The sequence below is a fragment of the Pygocentrus nattereri genome, chromosome 10 (genome assembly GCF_015220715.1).
Source record: "Pygocentrus nattereri isolate fPygNat1 chromosome 10, fPygNat1.pri, whole genome shotgun sequence".
Taxonomy (NCBI): Eukaryota; Metazoa; Chordata; class Actinopteri; order Characiformes; family Serrasalmidae; genus Pygocentrus; species Pygocentrus nattereri.
The window spans coordinates 37428123-37447588 of record NC_051220.1 but is presented as its reverse complement, the minus strand read 5'-3'; the positions used below and the strand labels follow the sequence as shown (position 1 = coordinate 37447588).

The following is a 19466-nucleotide window of genomic DNA, read 5'->3' as shown; positions in this document are numbered from 1 at the left end:
CAGCTTTTACCACTTTTTCCCCAACCTAGTGCTCTTAATGGCCTTAAGCTCACCAAGCCATAATTAAGGCCAGTGACACATTGTCACATTTAGAGTAGACAAAACCTGAGAGCTTTTTAAATAATCTATGAAGCTAGACTGGAAGCCGAATTAGAAATCAGTGTTTTTTATCAGTGTTATTTATTTACCTGCTTATTTATTGTTGTTGCAACTTAAGACCTTAAATATAATGCACATTCAAAGCAATATATCCCATCACAGCTGATATGAGCAATATCCCATCCCAAATTTATCAGTTGAATTCAACAGAACTTCTCACAAACTTAATCATCTCAGAGGATCATGAGTTAGAAGAGCACCATTTAAAACATTAAATACAAGTGCTTGATTTAAATTGCATTTGAGAAGTAGAATTGATTTTCTTAGCGACTGAAGCCTGTCTGCTCATGCTAGTAGCTGGAGTAGGAGGTACAGTGGCCACTGCATGGTGCTGGTGCTAATTGGATCGAGGCTGTTTGCTCCCACTTTTCTGTTGCGGTTGACGACACATGAACAAATCCAGCCACACAGAGCCCAAACCAGATCATATGAGGCCTATGAGTGCCCATGACAGGCTGAAAACATCATCCTGGATAAAAGCATCGCGGACAGGTTCTTTAGAGAACTTGCCATGTTGCCGTCTTAGGGAGGAGAGCTGCGAAGAGAACTCTCCGCTTCATTCGCTTGAGGTTTGATGGTCCAAAGCATTTTCAGTAAATTGGTACAGCACTTCAAAGCTGCCCCTGCACCATCTTCTTGCTAAATATCAGACATATGATTTAATATCCTGTTTAGTCAACAAGTTGGTGTGATGACTATGGGGCAAGGGTTGAAACGTTAGATTGAGGGTAAAAGCAAGGGAAAAAAAGATCTGGGTTGGAGAATCTGTGTGGTTGGTATACTACAAGCGGCCATTTTATGAATGTAGCATTTTATCACGTACAGAATATTTCCACTCTGCTTTCACTAGAACTGGATTTGAAATCATAGTTGAAAATAAAAAAGAAGTGGGAAACGATTCATAGTTGAAATTGATCCAGTTGGTGTACTGGTGTATTCTGAGGTAAGTAAATGTTTCTAAATTCATACCAATTGAATGTGGTAGACTTGATTACCGTAGCATGTATTGCATCCATTCGATGTGAAGATCTCACTCTGACACACTGCCGGCCAGTCGTAGAGCTCAAGTGCAGGTGCACGATTACAAATTCCCAAACAAACTGGTAAAATGGCCGCCTCTCTGCATGTGGACGTCCCCGGAAGGGTGGAATTATTGTTTTTGGATGTCTGCAGCTGTAACCTTGAAGGATGCAATTTCATCTGTCATTTATTCTTCCCCATCTAGACTGTGTCAGGATTAACTGTAACTCCAGTAAGTTAACACTCAAGTTTCATTTTGTTTCTAATGATTCTCTTGTTGAAAGGAATGTATTGAGTCTTTTGCTCTCAGTTCCTACAGTGCCAGAGTTTGCACTTGTTCAAAAGGTCGGATGATGAACCTAAAGGTGGCTGATGTTAATGCATATGGTGGTGACTTAATAATTCTGTGTACTCCTCGTTATTGTGTATATGGCACACTTTTTGTTCTAAAATGTACTCACTTTACTAGTAACAGAGTAAAAAATAATGCTTATAAATAAAAAATGTTATTATAATTATTTAAGACTTAACAGGCAAAGAAATATTGAATTTGATGAAGCTCAAATGGTAGCAGTGCATGCAAAAGCTGAATGTGTCTTTCTAATTCTTAGTTCTGCATGGTGAATATGGGTAACGTAGTGATGTTTGTTTTAAGGCCTAAATCGTTAATCATTCAAAGTCAGATTATGAAGTCACCACATATTTTTTAATTAAGTGTTTTATATGCAGAATTCCTCTTGCAAACAGAGCTTCATTTTAGTAGATGTATACACCTTTTTAAGCTACTAGAAATGATTGAACGACATGGACTAGGAATGTTAACATCAGTCTGGAGTGTAAGTGGTTGATTTTATTAACGCAAAGTATAGCTGAATTAACTATTCTGTCTTCAAATTCTGAGCAAAGTTTCCTACGAGCTCTGTTTCCAGAGGAAACACAGTGTGATTTATCAGCAGACTCGGTCTGCATTAAGTTTGTTATCTATACAATGTTTGTATTTCTTTCTTTGTGCTTAGTGAATTGCAAAGAAAAGAAATGTTCTTTTTATGCTTTTTCTAATAGATTTTTGTTTAAATAGGAAAAAAATGAACTGCTTTTACTCATAAATAGGCTTTGGATACCCTCACTGAAGACATTCTGCTTTATTTATGACTAAATGAATGTCAAATGAATGTTTTCTGCAGCATGAATCATAGAAATCCGTTCATTTTGATTTTGAAGCTTTTCTTTGATTTGCCTGATTCTAAACAGATATCTCAGCGACTTTTTAACATCGTTCAGGATTTCATCCTGAAAATGAAAAGCGTTTAGAGCTAATGCTCGGATTAATCACTCAGGTGCACGTAATGCAGGGTTAGGTTTGTCTGCCAGTTAGAAAGCGAGGGCTGGTGACAGAGTGAGCAGAGAAAGAGAGAGCATGTGCATCAGTGTGTGCTCATCTGTGAATGGCTTGTATGACTTATGGAAATTCATATCAGCATAATTGAAGTCTGTTAGTGAGTTGCGTGTGTGTTTACGCTGTCCATAATTTGGGGCCACCGGGATGGCATCGTAAACTGTCTCCATCAATCACGTGGCGCGAGCGCTAGATAGCTTGTCATCTCCGCAGCCATCACCGTGCTAGATTAGTCTCGCGTCCTTTACCTCCATCAGCTCGTAATTTCCATCTTTCAGATCAATGTAATTTCGCTGCTGCTGTGATGAACTATCTTTTAATCATGATAATTAATCGTGCCCAAAGCCCCACCACGTCTTCCCAGTACAGCAAGTTTATCCACTTTTTAATTCTTGCAAGCCTTGTACTTTAACTTTCGGTTACTCTTTGCTCATGACTGTGTTCCTGTAGGGCTGAGAGTCATTTATATAAGCGTGACCGAGAGCTATTTTAGAGATCTAAGTGACATGTATGATTATGTTTCTAGAATATGCTGTACTTTCTTGCTGGTATCTAATTTGTCACCATGGGTTACTTTTCAAAGACTCAATCATTCCTGATTTAGTACAACCTCGCAGTGGCCAGCTGAGCTGTTGAGTGAGTCAGTTTAAAGTAGCGCTGTGACTTTAAATGAGAGTTGGATGTGGACAAATTACTTATTCCCGGGAAGAAATTGCACTCAGAAGAAGTGAAGAAGTTAGTTTGCACATCTCTGAACTTTTGAAATAAGCTTAGAGATGTACTTTAACCCTATGTGACACAAAACGTCCATCTTATTATTGAGCATTGTGCCTATTTTTACATGCGAGGACAATAATTTAATAATAAAGCCAAAATGTTCTATTACCGATTTCCATTTCATGGGAACATCAGATTTCGTTCACCTCTTGCCGTTACTCTGACCAAACAATTGCTTCTGAAATCTAAATTTAGCCATAAATGATTAAAAATTGGGACTGAAAATAAAAGTTTAGGTACCAAAAGCATGTTTTGTTGATTTTTAAAATGTACGTATTTACTTATTTGTTTATTTATTTCTTAAAGTGAAAACAGCACATCCTCTACAGAAAACACTTTTACATATTTTAATGCATTTTAATTTTACTGGTCATTTGGTGGGTTTAACCCCTTGCAACGCTGGGGTCCACCAGCGGGTTTTAATACATAAGTCTATAACCTAAGAACAACTCAACCAGTTTGCATGGAAGTTCCTGTAGTTACTGAAGCCTTAGAGTGAAATAAGCCTGATGTAGGCATATTGGGGGGGGATTGGGGGGGGGGATTGGGGGGGTATGGCTAAAACATATTGAACTCAGTGTATTAAACTCAGCAAATAAATAATGAATTGAGAAACTCGGCACTAAAATTTTTGTAGTTTTGTGTAGAGGATGTGTTCGTTTATTTTCAATTAGAAAATCAACAAAACGTAATTTGACTGGGTGTGTTCAGACTTTAGCATATGACTGTGTAGCATACTTTGATTGATTAGAGGCAGCATCGTGGAGTTTCAGCTATCACTCGTAATTTTGACACATTTGATGCATGAGGCCCTTTGCATCACAACTGCTAGAGCACATTGTAATAAATTGTAGACACTGACTTATACACTAGGGGGCTATATGAAGGGCTTACAGCATGAATTGCTTTACATACAATAAACATAGATGACTGAATCAACCCGTTTCCTTCTGGTTAGATGGATGTTGCCATGGCAAAATAAAAATGCAGGTTGTTAGTGTTAGTTATGTTAGAGGTTGCTGTAGTGAAAGAGGAGGTGAAAGGCATTTGAATGTAATGCACTATAAAAGCTCTAAAAACTTACTCTAAGAGTAGCTAAATGGCCTAATGTACCTTACCACCACAATGTTTCTGCAGACAGAAAAGTGCAGATCTGTGACGAGAAACAGCAGAAATGTATCTAGTTTGGATATAAAGTATACTTATACCATATGCAATAGTATTTACTGTACAGGCTTATAAAAATGGCACTGTAATATTAACCCATTCACAGCTTTGACCTTTTGAAGTGATTCAGATCATTTCTTTGGATTTTATGGATTCTGTGGACTTCAGTTCATGCTCCTGATCTCAGAAACTCTGAATATGAGAGTTTTCAGTCATAAAAAAGTGCAAGCAAGTTTTTAATATATTTTTATATAGTTTTTTATTAGATTTTATAATATATTATTTTATAATATAGATTTTATAATATATTACAATGATATTGCAACACTATGTTATTTGATAAATTCAGTCAACTTTATTCATGAATATTTTCTTCAGGTGTTTCAGATCAGAATTCTCTCTACAATAAAAAACCCTGTACTTAAATGAATTTCTTCCAGTCACACTGAACTGCTTTAAGAGTGAGTGGTGTGTCAAGACCTCTTCATGAGTAAAAGCCATTTGGTTTCATTTAAGATGTATTTTGCAAGATACATTTTTCCAAACCTGAAATTTGAGATAAATAACTAAAAATAAAGTTTCATTGTTTAGCAAAACTGCTAAAGTGATGAAGATGAATGTTTTGTTTTGTATTGTAGTTCAATACGTTTAAATCAAACTTCTGCTTTCTGTTAGTGACAGTCAATTGGTTTCTGCTTTAAACTACAAATTTCACAAATCATCTGTTTACTTTGCTATTTACAGTGGTCTTTACTCATCTCCGAGTTTGAATTTTAACCCTCTTATCATGTTCCAGGTCCAAATTGACCCTTTTTAGGTTTCAAAGTCTCTAAAATACCATTACACTATCATTTTTTCATGAAACTTGATGACTTCCTCAGCAGTATATTAATATGACCATGCAAAAATGAAGATGACCAATTTGATATTTTGTGAAGTCTCTACACCATTTGGGTACAGAGATACTGTTCATGGTCAAAATTGGCCCTGTAGTTTAGAATGGCAACCAAGAAGAAACACAAATAGCCCAAATAGCATGGCCCTCACCCCCCTCTGAAACTCGTGAAAGAGTGGCACCTCAAAATATATTCAGATTAACCCCAATGCCCACAAGATCTTCAGGAAAAATCAGTAAAACTCTTTTGGTTTCATTTGTAACATAAAAGTTTATTTTGGCCCAGTACATAAACGTAAATTTATTCATTATGTGATGTCATCAACACAAATTAAATATCTGTGAAGTACATTCATACTAGAAAGAGATGATCTAGTAGAATATATGGCTCCTACATCCAAAATAGCCAGTAAAATGCTCTGAAATGGTTGTTATATAATGAAAACAATGGTTCTAGTTTAAGATAAATATGGTAATAAATGTTAAGATACAATAGAATATATTAATTTCTTAGTGGTTGATGGGCAAATAATTGGCAGGACGGGTCAAAAGAAAAGTAGAATGACATGTTTTAGGACTGATTTAAGGTGTTTTAGTCATGCAGGGTCAAAACTGACCCATAAACATCAAAGATATAACCAATTTGTGAACATAATAGGAGGGTTAAATTGCTTACGGATACAATACAAATATTTTGCTGTTTGTCTTAGAGATAGAAAGCAAAGGTTTGATTGAGATTGAAAAAATAAGAATGGCATTAACTTTTCATGACCGTCGTTCTCAGGCAAGGGACCAGAGACACTGTATGCTGGACAAAAACTCAATGACAATGAGTGGCATACGGTGCGGGTGATCCGGCGCGGTAAAACCTACAAGCTCACAGTTGACGATGACGTAGCTGAAGGTACTTCCCTTGGATTTGAATCTGAAAGACAGTAAATATACCCAAATTCCTGTACCATAATACCTCTGTGAACTGTGTAGATTCAGTTTGCTTTCTCTTAGAAAGTAGTAGCAAAAATGACCATCACAGTAGTGCTAGATAAATAAAACTGTATCTGAGATACTTTGCCAAACGTCAGCTTGTACCATAATATTCTACTGCTAGCAGAAGACAAATGGTGGCTATTTTACTTGGTACATTTATAATATATTACTTCTGGACAGTCTACTGTTCTTCTGCACAGATATGGCCAAGAAAAGAAAAATGTAATTTGCTAAAGGTCCTCTAATTGAAATTCTGCTTCTGAAGCCACTGAATATACAAACTGATTGCATTGTGAGAAAACATCACACTCTTAGTTCAAGGTGTTTCTTTAGGGGGGGAAAAGAAACTCATCAGAGTTAGAAAGAACTTTAGTTTTTGTGAAAATTTGCTTGATGAGTTCTACTTGAATTCCACACTTAAATCACCTCAAGGGTTGGGCAATAAGGCTTGGAGTGACTCTGCAACTTTGAAACTGCTTCAGCTTTATCATTAAGCTTCAGTTTAAAGTCATTTGAAGGAATAGTATAGCTGCCTTTCTCTCCCTCCCACCCACCCCCTGCCCCTTCCCAACCTTTTCTGGTTGCAGGTCAGATGGTGGGTGACCACACCAGGCTAGAGTTCCACAACATAGAGACGGGCGTGATGACCGAGCGACGGTTCGTCTCCCACATCCCATCCAGCTTCATCGGCCACCTGCAGAGCCTTAAGTTCAACGGTATGCTCTACATTGACCTGTGCAAGAACGGCGACATCGACTACTGCGAATTGAATGCTCGCTTTGGGATGCGCTCCATCATTGCAGACCCAGTGACCTTCAAAGCCAAGAGCAGCTACTTGAGCCTGGCCACGCTGCAGGCCTACACATCCATGCACCTTTTCTTCCAGTTCAAAACCACTTCTCCTGACGGCCTCATCCTCTTCAACAGTGGTGATGGAAGCGACTTCATCGCTGTTGAGCTGGTGAAAGGGTAAGGCAGACCGAAGACTTCACGCACAAAGACAAGCCTGTTTTTAAAATGTTACTAAAATGAACATTTATTGAAATTTTAAAACGCACAGTTTTCTAGGAGAAAGCTCATATATCTGAATGTAATACTAAACCGAGTCAAGTAAACAAATGAGTTGTGAGGTTCCATTGATTTCAGTGAGAACAACGCGTCAATGGACATCAGACAAAAACGCATGGCAGTGTGTGAAAATTACACTCCATTGTCCACTGAAAAAATTGGCCACTTGAACTTTTTACTGAGAGTACTCTGATGGAACCAGTCAATAGGAGACAGTCAGGGTTTGGATTTAGTCAGTCATGTCGATGCTGAACAACATGGAGGAGAAACTAATTTCTGCTATTAGCTCACATTTAGAAAGTCCAGCTCTAAAGAAATATTATACTTAACTGATTTCCTCAAAACCCACACAAAGTGCAAAGTAAAGGGGGTTATTGGGGGTCTGAGAACCTGTAATTAACTTCTTGGGCCTCCTGAATGTCTCAAAATCAAAATTCTGAAGGGTCCCTGAAAATAAACCCATGACGTTATGCTGTCCTTTAGGAAAAATGCAAACTCACAGAAAAGGTTGTTGTTTTCAATCGCTATTAGCCTATCAAATGAAATGTTACTGTGCGTCGGAATACCTCTGAAAAACTATTTTGGATAGTATCCAAAAAATATTTTTAAATTTAAAAACTTGCCCAATTTCCCAACACTTTGGTGTAAAGAGTGACTGTTACTCATTTCTCAAACCAAAGAGATCTTAGTTAATATGTGGAAGAGTAAGATAAGATAAGATAAGATAAGAAGATAAGATAAGATACATTACTAAACTAGAAAAGAGCATTTCTAAAAATTGTTAAACTAAACATTTTGATGCCATCAGCACTGCTATGGTGAGTGAGTTATCAGCCCACTAATGCTGGAGTAGCCAGTCAACATAGAACACCCCCCCCAGCCCAAAGGAGGAGTGTTTCACACACACGTCTTTTTCACTTAAAGAACAGCAACTGCTGGCAGGTTATGTTTACAATCTTTCATGTTTGAATTCACATGGTGCCCAGTCACATAGGGTAACAAAACCTCCCACCTTGTGGGTTGTGGATCTCCACCCACAAACACACCTACAACAAAAAACTACATGAATCTTTTTTTTTGTACCAGTATTAAAAAATTCTTGTAAAGCAGCCTTATATTACAGTTTTCCCGGTGTTACATGGTGACTAATACTGATTAATGCAATTTGGCAGTTGCCCTCTGCAAAGTAAGCATCCAAAAAGCACACAGGAAAAAGGCATAAACATAGATCTTAAAGAGATATTTGGCTCTGAGAAAAACTTTAATATGACTCAGCAGCCTGGAGTGGTATAGCTGTAAAGACTTCTTCAACATAATCTGAATAAAAACAACCCAAAAATCGCATCTGCAAAAAAATCATATAATCTTTCTGGTCTTTCTAGTCATAAGTGTTCTTGACAATAGAGACAGTCACTCTCTCTTTTCCTTTACAGGTACATCCATTATGTGTTTGACCTTGGCAATGGCCCAAACCTCATCAAGGGTAACAGTGACAGAGCTCTGCATGATAACCAGTGGCATAATGTGGTCATCACCAGAGATAACAGCAACCTCCATATACTGAAAATAGACGCTAAGGCTGTGAGTCAGGTTGTCAATGGTGCCAAGAACCTGGACCTAAAAGGTGAGCAGACATAATCCCTATTAAAGACATCGCCCACTTTATTAGAAACACTTTGCACTTCCTCTCACCGACCACTTTATACAAACTGTAGTATCTGTTCACGCACAATTAGTCAGCCATACTCTTTTCTTCATTGGCATTGATACGTTTCTGACCGCAGCACCACTGTTTACTAGATATCATTTGACTGGTGGACCATTCTCAGCACCTGAGACACGAGAAGAGCCCTGCACTGTGATAGACTATTTACAAGTGTGGGGCTAAAAGCAAAACTTATACAGTTTACATACACGCAATAATATAATAGAATAGAATAGAATTCAACTTTATTGTCATTGCGTATGTCGCAAGTACAAAGCAATGAAATGCAGTTTGCATCCATCCAGAAGTGCTTAGCAGAAATATAAATATGTATGTTACAAATGTACAGTAAGTATAGTATATGCAGGTTAAAAATATGAGGGGGTATAGACATGAAGGGGGTTATACAGGTTATAAACAAGAATGTACAGGTTATAAATATGAAGGGGTATAAAGTACTATGAACTATGAATAAATATGAAGGGGTAATAATCTGATCATATTCAGATTTCTGCATTTATGCGATTATTCAAATGGTCATGTAAACAGCTTAGATTTAGAAATCTGATTAAGAAATCTGATAAAGAGAACTGGATTCTAACTCAGTAATCAGATTTCTCAGTGCACGTAAACCCTTACTCCGGTTTCTTTCGGATTTCTCAGTCTGCGCATGTGCAAAATCAGACTGTGCTTCTTCTGTGGGTTTATTGGCTGGTTGCAAAGCAAAAGTCTGATTACTGCCTGACTCATGTAGGCCTGGAGTTTCCCCATTATCTGAATACTCAAGTGCATGTAAACGCATTAATCGGAGTACTGACAAAATCTGATTTTCTGCAGTTATCGGATTAAGTGCATGTAAACACACTCACTGTAGGCTCGCCTTCCTTTTGATCTGATTTGTTCAGCACAGAAAAAAGACGCATGACGTCCGTCACAGTCCTGTCTGATAATCCTATGTACACAACACGTATATCATTTTCCATATGTCAAGTTATTTCTGCATATGATCTTACATTAAAAAAGGAACCTTTAAAACAATTTACTGTACTGCTGCCTTTGACATGATCTTTCTAGGAGATCTCTTTATTGCTGGCTTGGGACCCAACATGTACAACAACCTCCCCAAACTCGTAGCCTCGAGGGAAGGTTTTAAGGGCTGTCTGGCATCAGTGGACCTGAACGGCCGTCTCCCCGACCTGATAAACGACGCTCTGTTCCGCAGTGGACAGATTGAGCGTGGATGTGAAGGTACACCCTCTTACAACTCCAGCTCAAGGAGCCCTTTCTTCCTCATCAATGCTAACAGTAGCTCCATCACCATCTCATTGAGCCATCACTCCATCCTGCTAACGCTGCTTGTCACATCTATCACCCAATCAGCTCTCTGTTAGACCCAATGGCTGTCGGGCTACCCCATAATCTTATAGGCCACATTGGTCATACAGTCAGCCAAGCTAACATTTTACCTGATAACCAATAGTGACATAATGAAATGATCTTTATAATATAGGTATAATGTAAATGTATTTTTAAAAGAACATTTACCACTTTGCAGTATTCTAAAGGCAAAATGGAGCTCTGACCCTGTTTAATGACTTTGATTACTTTTGTTTTCAAGCTCAGACAATATAAGGCCCCAAGAATGTACGGGTGACCCTTTGAGGTCCTTTGAGGTTTTTTGAAGATTTGCTCCGTATAAACAAATTAAAAATGCAAATAAATAATAATAAAAATCATAATAATAAAGTAAATAAATGGCATTCTAATTAATATTAAACTGGCTGTTTTGTTGTAATGACAGGCCTTACAGGAATAAATATTCATATATATATATATATATATATATATATATATATATATATATATATGATGTGTAAGATGTTTCTTCTGGAGAACATGTTCAAAAATGTGCAGTCAGGCAGTATTTAAATAAAACCAATTTGTTCTTGAGAAAATTAAACATAGTGCATCTTACTATTATATAAGCTTTTATTCAAAGGTTTTAAATAATGAGTAATTTGGTCATTTTACTCGCTCGGTTAAAATTAAAAGCATCACTACAGGTTGTCCCCTGAATGATAAGGTTCTGTCTGTGGTCTGAGCAGTTTTGAGATATTGAGCTTCAAACACTTTGGATTCCAAATAGCAAAACTGATATGTGTACGGAATCAAAATCATATAAAATTTGTAAATGATTGTAAGTTTGTTTTTTGGAAATGTCTAACCCTAAGAACTCATTTTCTGCTTGGAGTTATAAGGTTTTATTGGGCAAAACATGAAAAGGAAAAACAGTGGATTTCAAGGAACACAAACTTGTAATTTGTTAAAACATAAAATTAGAAAGTTAAATGTTATGTTTTCTATGACATTTTTATTATGTTTATTTCTTGTATTAAAAAAAAACATTGATTGATTGAGTATGAAGGTCAGTGCTAAATATTTTGTCCAGTGCAGAGGTCAGTTTTAGGTTGGTACCATTAATTTGAGTTTCTTTAGTTATACAGCAGCCAGCTACTGCAATAAACTGTCCTAGCAAGTAAGTGTAACACGTCAGTCTAAAGGTAGTGTGAGGTTTTGCTTTATATCAGAAATGTGACTCTACTGAGCCACGTCTTACTTTGAGGGTAAAAGAGAAAAAGAAAGGGTGGATAAATTAATTAAATTAATAGTCATGGTGTAATTAAGAGCCCATCGATTCAAATCTTTACTGTCCAATTACCTTTAAGACTTAACATTTTAAAAAATTCAAGACAAGATTTGTTTAAAAAGTACGAGAAGACTGAGTTTTGGCAATGTTTTCAGATTTCATAATCTGTGGTTACCTGTGGTTTCATAACCTGAGTGGCATCATGACAGAAAGCAGAACTTGATTGGCCCTCTTGTGTGCATTCGAAGTGCTGATTGGCTCACAGATAGAACCTTATAGAACTAAGTTAGAGTTTGACTGGAGATAGAACCTTCTTGTTCTCTAGATAAAGAGTCCCAAAAATACATGCAACTTAGAAGAAACGCCTCCCATAATGTTAAGAAGTGAAGAGTAAGAATATGTGAATAACTCAATAACTTGACAAAAATGTCAGATAGAGCCCTTTAATTCCGAAGGGGACGAGGTATCAGCTTCACCGAGGCCACCGAATTCAGACGTATATCAGCCAGAGCAGCCCTTATACATCTTATACATCACGCATGAAAATGCCAAACGTTTGCATGAATTTTCCCGCATATCATTTAGTGCATATGAATTACAAGATTATGTAAATCATTTTGTTTTCTGTGAATGCTTTCTGTTGTGTTGACCTTGCGCTTCTTTTCTGACTGTTTTGTTTACTATTTTGTTTCCTCTGATTATTTATTGATTTTAATTGGTTCAGTTTGCTTTGTTTTGTTTTTAGACAGAAGTGATTTTCCATCCCTCATGAAATAAAATATCCATCACGTCTTCCTCATTTGTCACGCATTTCAGTGTTGTTATTTTTTGGCTTTTCAAAAGCCTCCTTAATGTCATATTTTGGTGTTGTTCATTTATTCATTTTTCAATAAAATCTTGTCACTCAAATTTGTTTTGTCTTTTGTTGTAACCTTTTGAGCTTCAGTAGCGTGTGAAATAAAAAATAAACGAATTACTGAAAAGAAGTTAGATTAATCTGAATTTGTCTAAAGATTAAGCTTGATATGTTGAAGTATTTAAATGTATTCATGAATGAAGATAAATAGTCCACTAAAGGTCCGTCTGCAACCCTCTGACCTCCTGGCCTGCTACGGTTTGGTGCTGGTAAATGTACTAAGCCTAGTTTTTTGAACAGTTCTGCATGTCTTGACCATCGCAGTTCTTGGGCGACTTCAGCAACAGAGTTGTGGTGAAATACAATGTCTGTTACTGAAGATGGAAGCAATTAATGAAAATAAATGATCATGTGAAATTGAAACGTACTTGACTTGACTTACAGCTTGCAGTGTTTTCACAAAGCGCTGTGCAAAAGTCAGAGACCACCCTTCCGTGCATTTAATCTGCAGTCGAAACAGCCGTGAAGTCCATGTTATTCATTTCCGGTGTCAGACGAAAGCTGAAAACGTACATTTAATGCAGAATTTCAACCATAAATTTGATATCAAATTTTCAGCATTTAGTGTTTGTCTTTATTATAGTTCTCATGATCCAAGAAATCCCAAACACACTGGTGTCGAGATCTGGACTCTGGGTGGTCCATTGATCAGCTTCTTTGTTTGATGTGTCCGTCTCCTTTTCTCAGTGAGGTTCTTCCGGATCAGCTCCACATCCTTTCAGACCCACAGTGCTGAGTCGTCTTCTCACAGTGAAAGGCTGGACAGAGCACCTGTGGATGTTTTCAGATGTGAAGCAGCTGGATTTTCTCCTCTCTCTCAGAGATGAAAGCTTTAAGTGCTGCTTTTCTGATGGGAACAGTGTTGGTGGTCTTGCACGGTTGCTAGGAGGCCCATTTTCTCTGCATTTTTAAACATTTTGACCTCCAGATTTGGGAATTTTCCTTTGGGTTTCCCCTTTGTTTCCCCCCCATAAATAGTGAAAAAATATAGAAATTGTACTTAATGTTGGAGGCTTTTGCATAACTTCATGTAACTGTTGAATTGATCCTTTTTTTCCTTGCATTCAGAGGCGAATAACTCATACTCAGTGGCTGATTTGATTGGAAATGAAAGAAAAGGGTGGTCTCTGACTTTTGCACAGCACTGAGTTATTGTCGATAGCTAACCACATCTATTTAAATTGTTATGACATTTTCATTAAATGCCCTGCTTATCGGCTTATCCAAACCAGCCCCACCCCTCTACTGGTCAGTTGCATTTCACACATGACATGCGCCTTTTCTATGTGTCTTACATTTATCTCTCCTGCACAGCATCGAAAAGCGAACGTGAGTAGGCATTCCTGTTCAGTGAGAGCATGAGAGAACATGTATGTGCACAGTTTAAAGGCTGAGGCCTAAAGAATGGCTCCGTTTTGGTTGAACTTGGCTGATTGGTATTGCGGTGAATGCACACCATGTTGTAATGGGGCTTTTCATTCACTAGATGGCAATGATGCTCCACAGCTTAGGAAGGAGGGAGCTCAGTTCAGTGGCGTTCAGTAGGAAGACCTTCAGGGCTAATAGGAAGCTCCTCTACTAACTCTTAAATGTCCTGTAGATTATAAAAGTGAATGTCCCTTATCTGTGTCATCCTAAGAGCTCACCTCACTAAACGTAAGTCACTATGTTATTCACACAGCATTTAAGCTGCTTAGTTTGCAGGTCTTAGCAGAGATGTAGCGTGAAGTCTATGGATCAGACAGCACCAGCTGAGAAATAAGGATGGTGGTTGTGAATGCTAGAGCTTTTAAGAGTATGCAGCTAATCCATGCTAGTTCTTATGGTCGAATGTATTTCTGCATAAGTTAAGACATTCACCAATGCATTTTGTGTTCAACATCAGTAGGACACCGTGTGGCCGCCCTATCTCTTAGGGGAGCTTCGTACGGTCTCCTTTCAGCCATTTAGTATCAGCCCATTGTTACTGTTATTGTTGTTCTTATTTCTAAACCCACAGTAGAGTAGATTTCTCCTGCAAACCCTTCCTAAGAATGGTAGTGCATGCCTGTTAGTAAAGCGGTCGCTTTATTAACGACAGTCATTGACCACCTACTAACCTGTTCGATTGTTTTTTCGCTTTCCTGTTTCTTTTGCTAACAAAGTTGGTTTCATCAAAGCAGACCTACAAGGTAGAAGGTTCAATTCCATTCTGAGCTCGGCTGAAAGCTGCTCTGTGTAATGTCTCGTGTCAAGTTTGATTTATTTATTTATTTTTATTCTTATTTATCTAACACCCAGACATGAAGAGGGCCTTACTCACTTCACTATTACAATGTCTTGGTATAAAATGGTTCACTTCTCTCAAATTATTCTGCCATCACGGCCCTCCGGAGGCTGTGGTAGGATAGAGCGATGTGCGAAGCAATCGTGGCAATAAGAGAGCCTGCATAAATAAAACATTAGCCGTCCTGTATAATTACGTCTCCTGATCTTGTTTTGCTGTATCGTGTCTTGTTCTCGTTTTATGCTAATGACGCTCAGCCGAGAGCGGCTTTTCTAGACTGTCCCGGCTGCCGCGGGAAAATCCATTAAATCTCTCACCGTGGGTCGCCCCCCTCAGCCGCTTTCAGTGGAAAAGAGGGGCCATCTGATTGGGAACATGATTAGCAGGCTAATTAAAAGGCCAGTTGTGTCGATTCAGCTTGAAAATGCCAGCGCACTTGGACTTTAATCAAAATTCAAAGACCATTCCATGTCTTGATGCACTTGCAGCTGAAGCCTGTGTGATACTGACAGGCTCAGTTGATGTAGTGTTTTTATGTGGAGATCCTGCAAAAGTGCATTCGCAGAAAGAACACAAGAGAGTGCGAGTAAACAAACCAACTTCCAAAACAAACAGAAGAACGAGCCTGCGGCCCAGGCGTTCTGTCTGAAACGGGCCAGTCAGTTCAGATAATGAGATATTTGACCTTAAGAATGGGATTTTCAAACTTTTTTTTTCTGCAGTCAAAAAAGTTGGAGTGCGTTTGAGGCTCTAGCAGAGCTTTACTCATTTTCCCCAGGGTGTCTCTGATCCCTAAAAGGATCTGTCTTTGGATAAATGTGAACTATTCAGTTTATGTAGTCGTTAGTCAGGACTTGAGTAAACGCGCCGGCGGTTCATTACGACTCTTTCTCTCTTTCTGTTAATTATTTCAGCCGTAAATAAAAGATGGGGTGAATCATTTTATGTTGTAATATAACATTCATTTTTAACACACTAAGCATTACACAAGAAATGCACTTTTGGTCTTTTTGATTTTCTACTCATTTGTGCGTGTTTAACCCCTATTAACACAAATGTCTTGTTTAAAGGGGAAGTCCACCGATTTTTCAAAATTTCTGCCAAGTTCAGTCATCGAGAGGTGAAGTCATTCTGAGTGGTTTGATGTCAGATTGTAAGAGGTGGAACCAGAGGTCTACAAAACAAATATAGACACTTTATTTACTATGCAGAATGTCCAGAAGACACAAACATGTGTCTTCTGAGTTTTTATATCGCTACTCTTGGAACAAAACCTTGTATCGCCATTTTTCAGTTTTTCACATAATTTGAAAACAAATGTCTTCTTTTACATTTTGTGTGAATTTCATGATGAATGGACCAAAAGAAATGACACAAAATTGCTTGAAAAAATGTCTGGTTTCATTGACTTGCATTAAAAGTAAAGTAGGTTTTTTCCTTCTCCTGTAAAGTTAGCATTTTGGAGATACAAGGTTATCTTCCGACAGCAGCGATATGTGATGTTTATAATGGTAAAATAGTAGTAATAATAGTAGTTCACCTAAACATACCCTGTATGTTCCTCTCCATCATTAATGTATCTTAAAAAATGACATTTTAGGCCAAAATATTGTTTCAAACCTATTGTAAAAGAAGCTCTCAGGAATCGGGCAATGTATTCATTACTGTTTTAAGTAATTACTTTCATTTAGATGCAATGAACTCTTCAGATGTCTGGTTCCCATCACCACAACTGATCTCTCCAAGTTTCCCTACAATGGCACGTTTCAAACCAGTCCGTATGACTTCGTTTTCCAATTAATTCTGCAGAAATTTAGAAAAATTGGTGGAATTCCCCTTTAGGAAACTGCACTTAACCAACGTTAAAATTGCAAATATTCATTTTAACCTGGTTCTTTCCTGAGGGAATGTGCTGTGTCTCCCTAACGTTAGCTTGGGTTGCCATATGTTCGCCCTGCATTCCCTCGCAAGGGAGATAAAGCGTGTCAGAAACACACAGCGTGTTTGAAACATGCTGAACGTTACACACACGGCTGCTGTGTAGACACCTTCATTTAGACGTTTATAACAAAAAGTACATACTGGAATATGTACACACTTTTGCTATTAAATGTTGTTTTCTTACCTGTGTCTCTACGTGGTTTCTGCCTCTGTATGAACCCACCTGGATGAAGCCACATGGAGAATGTCTGAAGCACTGTGCTTTGTCTGTGCACACACTGTATTGTATTCTGTACATGACTAAAACCTACTCAAAGAGAATGCCACGGCCCAGTGTGTTCTATAACTTCTCTGGGGTTTTTCGAGTACCACTACTAACCTGACTGCATGCCCACTGAAGTGCACACCTGCATGGCACCTAACGGCCCGCCGCTGCCTCTGCTGTAGTGTTACATCCCTGTGCTCTGCCACCGTAGGTCCTAGCACTACGTGTCAGGAGGACTCCTGCGCCAACATGGGCATCTGCATCCAGCAGTGGGAGAACTACACCTGCGACTGCTCCATGACTTCCTACACGGGCCCTCAGTGCAATGACCGTAAGTCCACCGGCCCCCTCCTACTCACCTCCTCTTCTCTTTCCTCTATCGCTCTTACCGCCCACTTCACATATACTGATATAGCTTTGGGATATTCATGTACATATTTTTTTTTTTCTTTCTTATGACACAGTTGGAAATTTGATGCCATGACATCACATATATTACATATAAATGGTAAGGCATCGAATAGAATGATTATCACATATATTGACATACATTGCAAATATATTTTTGACAAATAATGACAGTAAGATTTGACAATTTTGCACAACATCATACATTGTGGCGTCTGCCGTGACAATGGACAGTAAGGGTGATACGGCACTGTTAATCTGTCTTGACGACTCATGACAGCATGTGCCGTGTTTATGCCATTATGCAACAGAGCTCAAGTAGAGTTACTGCGGATTTGCCTTCCACATGTGATATTTGGGGTTTCAGTGTTAACACATGATATATGACCATACATATTAACATAAGTGTGAAAACATGACATGTATTGACTAAAGCTTCTCATACATTGGCGTATTTCATAAGACGTGACATATATCGATATATATTGAACACATATTTTGAATAAGAGGAACGTTACATGCATATGTTTATATTTTTCCATAGTAAATGTCTGGAATTTCAGTGCTAAGATGTGACATGTATCGGAGTATTTCACAGAGATCCCATACACAAGCAGACACATGCTACAACAGCACACAGATCGACAAAGTTTGTAAGAGACCAGGTATATTGACACATTGAACATATTTTGAATACGAGGACATGTGCTGTGTACATATAATGAGGCACATTTGCTAACCCTTACAAAATATAATACATTTATATTTACAATACACACAATATAATACATTTTTTTTATTCCTAACTGTAACTACTACATCTATTCAGACACAAATTCAGTGTCTTAATATATATAAATGTAAAATATCATTTTAAAAATATATAATACATAATTTATTTAATTAGGATACACAAATTAAGCAATGAATTCTAGTTACAAACAGTGCAAACATATAAATAAACTTTTATTTTGAAATGAAACCTAATGAGGTGTAGGCAGATTATGCTAATTAATTAGGCCAGTTTGATTGGGTTTCAGCCCTCATTTACATTGTTTACACACTGGCACACACACACCGTGCATACAGACACGTTAATAACACACAGAGGAATCCGCTGTGGTGTATTTTGAGACATTCTGAGACACTTCAAGACATCTCGAGGTAAGTGCTGCTGCTGTTTTGCTTGTATGTTTCGACTTCGCCAGTGAACTAACAATAATTTCACCTTTGAGAGGCGGCAAGCGCTGAGGTCTATGCACTGTGCTGTTAATGACGAATTTGCCGGTGCTTGAAAACAGTTCACACAACAGTAAGTGCGATATTTTGGCTTATGTTGAGAAAGGTTGAATTAATTACAGTGTCACTGAAGCACCAGCTCTCAGGGGGGCGAGGGATGAGATAAAACTCATCAGAACACAAAATGCCCACAAGGGCCCTGAGTGGCCTTCAGAACAGGCCTTAATTAGCTCACTATCACCGTAGTACGAAACGTCTCGGTGGATGTGACTGTTGACTATGAACTACTGCTGAGAGTTTGGAATCACTCCTCATACTTTCAGTTCTTTTACCCCTATGTTAAACGTACGCGGTGTAGATATAAAACTGTAACGCCGTAAACTGAATACTAACACGTTTTAAGTGCTCTTGTCAATATTTATAATTGAAACCGTCATGTTTTTTTGCCCGTTTCTTAACTGTCTTCCCCAAAAATTTGATCTCCGCTTTCCAAATAAGAGTTTTGTACATTAATTTCACTATAAATACAGCATTTATAGCTTGTGTTCTCGACGCTAAGCAGCTTGGAATCTTCTAGAACCTTGGGCCCGGTCCCGTTTTTTAAATTGTT

The 19466-nt window shown here is 38.1% G+C and overlaps 1 protein-coding gene across 15 annotated transcripts in view; it reads left to right on the top strand.

The window, feature by feature from the left end:
• The window catches only part of nrxn3a (neurexin 3a), a 483992-nt gene that overhangs the window by 172339 nt on the left and 292187 nt on the right, over positions 1–19466 (top strand). For 7 of the 15 annotated variants that reach the window (XR_005130817.1, XR_005130816.1, XM_037542004.1 and 4 more), the window contains exons 11-18: positions 1385–1411; positions 6199–6318; positions 6989–7370; positions 8903–9093; positions 10249–10422; positions 14052–14066; positions 14882–14908; positions 17421–17540. Coding sequence is in view for 12 of the 15 variants with exons in the window: in XM_037542004.1 (XP_037397901.1) it covers positions 1385–1411; positions 6199–6318; positions 6989–7370; positions 8903–9093; positions 10249–10422; positions 14052–14066; positions 14882–14908; positions 17421–17540 (1056 nt within the window). In the remaining 3 variants the exon portion in view is untranslated. The remainder of the gene's footprint in view (positions 1–1384; positions 1412–6198; positions 6319–6988; positions 7371–8902; positions 9094–10248; positions 10423–14051; positions 14067–14881; positions 14909–17420; positions 17541–19466) is intronic. The other 8 variants (XM_037542006.1, XM_037541999.1, XM_037542005.1 and 5 more) reach the window with 5 other exon arrangements.